Here is a 9,503-nt window from a genome sequence, read left to right on the forward strand (position 1 = left end):
GTGCAGTAATAACATGAGTGAGTAAATATGTTATAAAGGCTCTTTATTCTTTTCATTCATACGCCCATTGAGTCAGAAAAGCCAGACAGCGCCGGGCCTCTTCTTTCTACTCTAAGCTGCAGACTGAAGCAGACAGCTGTCTACTGGGCAGGTGGGGGGAGATCAATGCTTGTGTGTGTGTGTGTGTGTGTGTGTGTGTGTGTGTGTGTGTGTGTGTGTGTGTGTGTGTGTGTGTGTGTGTGTGTGTGTGTATGTGTGTGTGTGTTGAAACCTGACGTGCCACAACATAACAATGGCAATAGCAGATGTGTCCCGATCCTCTAACATGGCCTCCTCTCCTTCCCTTCCTTTCTGAAAGTCACAGGAGATTTAAGATTTAAGATGTCCATATTGCTTTCACCTGTCCAACACATGTTACAGTGTTGAACACAAATGAGAGGAAACAAGGAGAGGAAGCCCTGTTTGAAACATTGGACACAGAAAGAACATGGAAGCAGTGGGCGGATACTAGGCTACACCTCTGATAGTGTCTGTCTGTCTGTCTGTCTGTCTGTCTGCCTGCCTGCCTGCCTGCCTGCCTGCCTGCCTGCCTGTCTGTCTGTCTGTCTGTCTGTCTGTCTGCCTGCCTGCCTGCCTGCCTGCCTGCCTGCCTGCCTGTCTGTCTGTCTGTCTGTCTGTCTGTCTGTCTATCTGGACAGACAAGGCAATTACAGTAAACAAGGGGCTGTCAACAGTCAACCATCCACAATTCTACAACCCTCCAGGCTTATGACTCAAAAGACCCAGTTTGGGACCAAAACAAAAATTAAAATACAAGTTCAACCTCCTCATTATTTTCAAACCAGGTAATTAAACGCAGAAAATACGAGGGACAGGCACATGAAGTGATTTGTGTGACAGCATTCTGAGGAAAGTAATTGCATTTTGAAGGGACATCATTTGGGCTATTTGCATTTTGGTGCAACACAGTGTGACATTGTTGGTCATTCCTTTGAAGTTGATGAACTGTCATTCGGAGAGTTGTTCTGGAATTCTAGAAATTCCTTAGCGAAAAGAGACTTTTGAGGGGAACTGGATACAGGACACCTGTGATTTTAACCCACATTCCACTATTCTACTGACTCTATAATTAAGATACCCTTCACTCAAGCATCCAGAGAAACACAAACACAGCATGCTCATGTCCCATTGATATGCAGCTTTGCTGAACATTCAAGTAATGTGTTCAACTCAGGTTAGTACATGACAGACAGTAGTCAGTTGAGAGGTGAACCGTTGGTCAGATATTGCAGTCGTTCTGTATGGAGGGCTGGACGTGGGAAAGACAGTCACGGTCGCGGTCACCATTACAACCCAGACATACTGGAAAGTTTCATACCCATCTGATACTGATCCTATTTAAGACTGCAGCTTACTGCAGCTGTACTCTCTACGAGAGTGAGAGAGACAGAGAGAGACAGAGAGAGAGAGAGAGAGAGAGAGAGAGAGAGAGAGAGAGAGGAGAGAGAGAAGAGAGAGGGAGAGGGGGAGAGTTAGAGAGACTGAGAGAGAGAGAGTTAGAGAGAGAGAGAGGGGGGGGGGAAGGTGTAAAATAAATGTTGAGAAAGGCGGAGAAAGAGAGATAAATAAAGAAGAGAGAGGGTGTCAAAGAGCAGGGAGAGGGTGAGAGAGAGAGGGAGGGAGAGAGGTATGTGGACTTTTCCAGGCAGAACTTGCGGGTAGATTGATAGCACACACGTGAGGACTTGGCACAAAGAGCTTATGGAAGACATAAACACTGAAGGGTAGAATGAGGTCACTCTCACTCTCTCTCTCTCCCTGCAGTCACTTTGGCAGCTTTTTCCTTGAACATGTTTCAAGCTGAATAAAAAAAATAAAAAATAATCCCTAGCAGCAGCCATCTTCCCTTTCATGCCAACAACAGCACTATGCTAGCATGGATGTATACGCTAACAATCAATTTACTGCCTGTAAGGGCCAAACCGTATCGACTTATATTGACGTATGTTTCAGTAAACATCAATCCATAAACACACATATGACATTCATGAATATTCATTGAAATGGAATGAAAAGATGTGTTTACTGAAGGTGAAACGTTGAGCTATGTTGTTGCAACAGGACTCATGCTGGTTTCATTAGTGACCAAAACATGACGTTATCCTGCTGTCTTGTTAACTCACGGGCCCTGGTGAGATTCTTTTTCTTTTTTCTTTTTCTTTTTTTAAATGGGACGTTTGCGTCACGTTTTGCTGACTCCCAGCATGCATCATCCCCGGTCAGAAAGCGTTAAACGCTACGGGTAGAAGAAGCACAGATCTTGCATCAGCTTACCCTACCCTAATCCCTACCTTAACCACTAGGGTAGGAAAACACAAAACGGACCTGAGATCAGACACTACAAGGAACGTCCTCCAAAAAAGCTAGAAGGAGTCGTGTTTACTTTGAGGTTTGGCCAATGGGAGCGTGAGGAGAGAACCAGAAATCTGGCCAATAAGGGAGTCCCTTTGGGAGCAGGCCTGGAGAGTGCATCCAGATGTTGCTCTCACATTTTCCTTTCGATTCAAACAGACTGTGGCTAAAAAAACCCACACAGCCAGGACCAGGGCATAAGGCCATCTTTTAACTGCTTTTCCTTCCACTCCGCGACAGAGAGAATGAGCTGAGAACTTTGTCCCAAGGCTGTTTCCTTAAAGACTGTTAACGGATTTCTTGCCTTCGTGAGTCTAGTTAGTGGTCAAGAGTGGTCTGGGGTAGAGGAGAGGCGCTTATTTGAACGTAATGTGATGAAGCCGATATAGATCACCAGTGCAATACTGTAGTTATGATTTATGACCATCATATTTAGGATTTATATTTCGTAATACTAACCCTGTTGCTGTCTCAAACCCTATCCCTCTTGAAAAAGGAGATATTATCTCAGTGAGGTTAACCTGGATAAAATACTCGTACTCTGTGTGCCTGTGTACCAGTCAGCGGGCGTGGGCGATGGTGTTGGCGAGGGCGAGGGCTTACCCGAGACCAGGATGTCGTTGCGGAGGGCACAGACGGCGTACTCTGACTTGGTGAACTCTGGGAGCTTGGCCAAGGACTTCCACTCGCCCGTCACAGGGTCATAGCACTCTGTGTAGGGCAGGTTGAAACCCCCCACCCTCTCACAGCCCCCCACCACCACGATCACCTCCGAGAACCCTGTCGACCTGCAGAGATGGATGGAGGGAGGGAGGGAGGGAGGGAGGGAGAGAGGGAGAGAGGGAGAGAGGGAGGGATATTAAACAGCTGAAGTGAGTGAGGAGAAATGCTACAGCAAATAGCAACACCACATAGCTGGCGTAGCGTCACACACAGTAACTACAACACACACACACCTACACACACACACACACAACACACAACACAGTAACTACGACACACACATACACACACAACACAATACTGTAACTACGACACACACACACACACACACACACACACACTATGCAGTAACTACGACAGCAACACAACATAACCAGGGCATTCAAAACACACACAACACAAGTAACTGCGGAGAAATACACCCATCAACAAGTACTACACCCCACTCCACAGAACAATTATGACCCGCTCTGCACATTGCCTACTAAAGCAGAGAGAAGGCTATGTCAGGACAGGTACAGATGAGTCAAAACAGAAGTGTTTCTGAGGAGCACTAATATAACACACTTGGGGCTAAACTGAATATTAATCACCTTTTCTGAGGTTTCCCTATTGGCCTCACTATTGACAAATACATGACATACTTGAGAACTTCCCCCATAGGAAACTGGATTCTAGGCCACCTGGATTCTAGGCTAACTATCTCACGTTTGACAGATGAATGAGCAGTGTGTGAATAAATTCAGGTGTGTGAGTGTACCTCAGGTGTGTGTGTGTGTGTGTGTGTGTGTGTGTGTGTGTGTGTGTGTGTGTGTGTGTGTGTGTGTGTGTGTGTGCGCGCGTGTGTGTGTGCGCGTGTGTGTGTATGTGTAGCCCAGTAGCTATACCCAGGTGGCCATGAGAACCAGAGAATAACCAGTAAGACCCCCAGGGTTTTCCCCAGAGATAGGGGCCTGTGGTGGGGGGGGGGGGGGTAGGTGACATCAGGCACCTGTTGGCAGGAGCTGGAGGTTCGAAGGCTTGGGGACTACACAGACAGATAGACAGACATAGGAGAGGCTCCCTGCCCGATTCCTGCCAGATCTGCCTGGATACTGACACAATCCGCCTGGGAGACTGACACGTCACAGCCCGGCTAGCTGACACCTTCCACTGTTACCGCTTAACCCTTACAGTACCAACAGTACGCCCGGGACAGGAGAGCAGCACTGTTGACACGGTTGCAGTCTAAACATTGGAGATACTGTGTGTGTGTGTGTGTGTGTGTGTGTGTGTGTGTGTGTGTGTGTATGTGTTTATGTGTGTGTTTGCTCTTGTGAGTGAGTTCAGGTGTGTGAGTGTAGCTCAGGTGTGTGTGTGTGTGTGTGTGTGTGTGTGTGTGTGTGTGCGTATCTAGGTGGTTCTTTCCTTTATCAACAAAACCTAAACACAAAAATACTGAACTCACAATTAAAGGGTGTGCACACACACATGAAACATAATAACAATAATACAATAATAACAGTACAGAAGGCACGTAGGGGGAATATATATATATATACACTGTTTTTTACCTCCATCATTAACCCGCACATCACTCAAACAGGGTATGTTTGACACACACACAGTCCATTTATAGATTTGCGTTATGATAGCAAGACCAAACGTATGTTTCAGGCTATGAATGCTGCTCCTTGCAACACAGCCATTTCTCTCACAGCAGTGAACTGGAATGTGTATGGACAAGTCTTTCTGCCCCGTGACACATTTTAATTTCATAATAGTACTCAATGATCGCTCTGTCTTCCTGGCACAATAACACATACATAACAGTACACAGACACATACACACATGCACACACACACACACACACACACACACACACACACACACACACACCTGAAGGGTTATCGAGTTTGCTCCAAGAACATGTTGTAACTCCAAACCAAAAACCATGGGGAAGAAACCAGTGGATTTTTGGCTCCAAAACCTTTTCTCTTATCTTCCTCTCATCTCTCACTTTCTCATCTTTCAGGTGGGTGACCCAAACGGAGAGCAGAACAAAGCCAAACGGAAGGTGTTTTCTTTTCAAGATGCAGGATTATACTTAATCCCCATCAAGCAGCATTATACTTAATCCCCATCAAGCAGCATTATACTTAATCCCCATCAAAATACTGTCTCAGGTGAATGACGAGCCAACAGGAAATGATGATATATATTGTACAGTCATTTTTCTACCAGCTGACTGCCAGGACAGGAAGCAGGAAGTGATGTACCGCAGTTCCTCATGTCAGAGAGTTCTTGAGCCTACACTCAGCTAGGGTCAGACGGAATAACTGCAGAGGTTCCTCTGTCTATATACTCCATAAATATACTCCATCTATATACTCTACTTTATACTTCGTAGTTTGTGCTGCAATTGATAAGAATTAATGTCGCAGGTATGTTTTATTTCCAATCATTTCTAGTGGCATGTGGACTATTGTCCTTCAGAGACTCCACCTGGTCCTACTCATAATCTACATCCTCCAAAAGACTTGTGAGGCTAAATGAGCACTTATACTACATCTCCCATCATCCACTACATCTCCCATCATCCACTGTACCTGCGAGGGCGTGTCCTGGGCGACATCATCTCGTTGCCCAGCACGTGGTAGCGGCGGGCCTCGTGGAGCAGCTGGTAGCACTCGGGGGCTGTCTGGATGATCTGGTCGCCCTCCACCGTCTGGACAAAGTAGTTGGGGTGCAGCAGAGGCAGGCGCACGTGGTGGAGCAGCTCCCTGAGGATGGGCCTCCGGTGCTCCACGCTGTGGTACACCCAGCGCATCACCGCCTCGAACACCAACTCCTCCTTCCCGATGGCTAGCTCGTCGCTGCAGATGTGCTCCTCCAGCTCGTCCCGGCGCAGGTCCAGGAACTCCTCGTGCTGGGCCACCTCGGGGAAGTTGGCCTGGGCGTAGCTCCGGCAGCGGTTGGCCAGCTGCTTGAGCGAGTGGGCGTCGGCAAAGCGCTGGATGCCCAGGCAGTTGCAGGGGTCCAGCTGGTCCTCCAGGAACTTGGCGCAGGCGTCGCGCAGCGTGTTGATCTGGAAGAGGCTGGAGGTCTCGAAGAGGAACTGCACGTTGTCGGTGGTGATCTTGGCGCGGCCAGTGTACACGTAGTTGAGGAAGGAGTCCATGGCCTCGGCCAGGATGCCATTGATCTCCACCAGCATCTCGCGGCTCTCGCGGTGGTCGTTGCAGAACATGGCACGGAAGTAGGAGGAGCAGGCGGAGAGCACGGCACGGTGGCAGGGGAACTCGCGGCCCTGCACGCTGATGACCACGTCCGTGAAGAGGCGGCTGTCGCGGAACTCGTTGAACACCTGGAGGATGGCCTCCGAGTGGGAGGAGCCTGAGGAGAAGTCCAGCACGTCCTGACTGGTCAGGCTCTTGGAGTCCACCTCAAACACCTGGAAATGAGGACCACAAATAAGAGTTTCATTTTAAAGCTATAACTTTCACGTTATTTACTGTATTTCCCCAGTGGCCTCTCAAGGTACTGCAAACACATTTGGCAGAGAAGCAAAACAAAAAACGAATATATACCAACTTATATTCTCAAAGACCCACAAACTCAGTTTATAAGTGCAGGATTTTTTACAAGAAAAATTAAAGTAACAGAGGGCACCTTTAAGCTACTTTTCAAAACACCTAAGGACACTACTTACAGACAAATTGACATATTTACTCAACAACATCATGAATCACAAGCACAATTAAAGACGTCCAGTGTGAAGAGGTGGGTTTGTGCACCTTGCGTTTGACGGCGGGGGAGTCTCTGGTCCCAGAGTCCTCCCGGTTCAACCTTCTGCCCAGGATCAACACCATGGCTGCCTCCAACGTAGACCTGCTCTAGACCTGAGGGGTGCCTGGGGACACACAACACACAATACAACTATAAACAGAATGTTTTCATCATACAAGTGTTATAAAACTGCTATATGTAACGGGGGTGATTTGGAATCATGCTCTCATGAAGAGGTACAGTAGCCCTGCCAGAGACACGTACACTCAAGTGTACACCTTGGACCTTGAGAGTCCTATTGGCCTAATGGTAGACACTTGTCAGAGACCCGTGTTCGAACCCAACCTGTCACATATATACATGATGTTCAACAAGAATAATATCAGATCATGTTTTGTGCAATATGTGCTGTCATTTGGGTTCATTGTAAACATTAGTGGGCCACTGTTGCTGTGCAGAAAGAGGGGGAAAACAAATCTAGACCCGAGGCTGTCGGGACAAAGACGTTAGGAAAACGCAGTGTGCACTCCATAGAGAGAGAAAAAAATAGTTGAACAAACAATTCCTAAACCCTGAGGGCAGAGCTACAGTATCTTGCATCACTGCTGATGAAATATTTGAGAAATTTGAGCCGTATACAAATACTGTATCTCCCAAACACTTCCCCCGGCCTGGCAGTTTAACGGTTGTGCCCCAGAAAACACTACACTGGTTGAGAAAGTTTAACCCAGAGAGATAGAAAGAGGTTGCACAATGGTAGCAAGGCCAATCCATGTGTCAATCAGGTTTGTTTTGAAAGAACGAGGGGGAAGGAGAGAGGAACTAGGCATATATTCAACAGTGATATTCGAACTGAACCTATTGTTTTTTCATCCAATGTGTTTAACTGCCAGAGCCTGAAGTATGTGAAACAGACAAAGACTGCAAAACAGGATCAATGCCAACCAATTCTCTGAGCCTCAGGCTCATTCTCCCAGTAATCCTTTATTCACCTCCATAAGTCAACAAGGAGATCCATTAACATCCATCCAATAACCACTCCTAGGAAACACACACACACACACACACACACACACACACACACACACACACACGCATTGATCTAGGTGTTAAACCTGAGTTCTCACAGTGTTATAAGTTACAACTGAACAACTGCTTTCATATAACCGTGTACACTGTATGTATTTTCAACATCACCAATATCTCTGTGCGCATATAGTCTTGGTACGCGCGCCCGCGCTACTCCAGTCACGTGCGTCCCGTTACTGGACATAGGTCGTATAGTAACGGCTGCGCACGGGTCTGGCAACCCGATAAACTACATCATTCTCCTCTGTTTTTAACATGGCCCTCTGGTCTGCATCACAGCGAGACGCACAAGCGGAACAAAACACACACCTGTTTGCGTCTCTATTCCTTGTCGGGTAGCACCTCCTAGTAATCAAGCAACAACAAAGCAGGACAGGTTTTGCCAGTACCTTCCCTGACGCACGTTCATTTTCCATCATATGACCTAAAGATATGTTTTTTTGTATTTTCTATGCTGTCGATATGTCTTAACTCTCCAGAGTGACTTAATGTCGATATCTTATCACAAGACTCGTTGGAGAGGTTCCAAAATATGGTTAGCCATAAAACACACAATAACGCACACATACAAAAAAACTATAGAACAATATGAACGTCAAAACATGTTTAAAATGTTATACACGAATAATAGCACTAAATAAAAGTTCAACACATTGTGTTGGTGTTTCTGTTAATCACATTTATTTCGCATATATCCTACAGCTGTAGAAGACGACCGCAGTCTTGGCAGTCTTAAATCCCGAAGCTGCTGTGGTCTATGTGAATGCACAATTAAAATTGGCTTCACATTGATGGGCTATGCTTAGGACATTGCAGAAATATTACAGTAGGCTTAGTGCGATGCACCACTGAGTTCAGTATAGAACACAATGTATTTAAAATGGTGATGGGTAGATTGATGAAAGTGAAAATTGTGTACAAATTGTGTACAATTCACAATAAAAACCAAACCAGTTGTGATGTTTACTCACCTTATCCAGAAGTTTCCGAATGAGCCGCCTAGGCAGTTTGGAGTGGAGAAAAACAAAAAAAGAAAAAAAGAAAAAGGAAAAAGTTGATCCACAAAAATATAAATCAATTTCCAAAATGTACACTCAAAACAATTGTTACAAAAATAAGAAAAGTACTTCTATTACTATGGACCAGGCATTATGATTAGTTATGCTGGCAGAGACAAAGGACTGTAATCAACGGTAAACATAACAGCAAGATATATGTCACATCCTCGAAATACGCCGACTCAGCCGGAGATATTGGTGCTCATGGGTAGTGTATTTCATACGAGGGGGATGTTCCTACTTTTACGCAATCCAAAAAACAGCACTTCCCAACATACCTCTGTCCTCCACGTGGCTACCCTTTGTTTGCAAACAAAACATCATGTCCTGAACACTTTTCATCTGAAAAAAATCTTGAAACGTTTTAGTCAACACCGATTGAGTAATAAAGTGGAGGATTGCCTCATAGAGCTACATGGTTTGTCACAATGTTAGTGTTGTCTGTGATCAGG

At 46.0% G+C, this 9,503-nt stretch overlaps 1 protein-coding gene across 1 annotated transcript in view; it reads right to left on the reverse strand.

Moving 5' to 3' along the window:
• klhl24a (kelch-like family member 24a) overlaps positions 1 to 9,156 on the reverse strand; it is a 25,466-nt gene extending 16,310 nt beyond the window's left edge. Inside the window, exons 1-4 of the mRNA XM_083689551.1 lie at positions 8,965 to 9,156; positions 6,913 to 7,028; positions 5,725 to 6,569; positions 3,016 to 3,200 (exon numbers count right to left, since the gene is read on the reverse strand). Coding sequence (XP_083545677.1) covers positions 3,016 to 3,200; positions 5,725 to 6,569; positions 6,913 to 6,987 — 1,105 coding nt within the window. The 5' untranslated portion in view covers positions 6,988 to 7,028; positions 8,965 to 9,156. The remainder of the gene's footprint in view (positions 1 to 3,015; positions 3,201 to 5,724; positions 6,570 to 6,912; positions 7,029 to 8,964) is intronic.
• Positions 9,157 to 9,503: the final 347 nt, after the last annotated feature.

The sequence above is a fragment of the Argentina silus genome (assembly GCF_951799395.1).
Source record: "Argentina silus genome assembly, chromosome: 18".
NCBI lineage: Eukaryota > Metazoa > Chordata > Actinopteri > Argentiniformes > Argentinidae > Argentina > Argentina silus.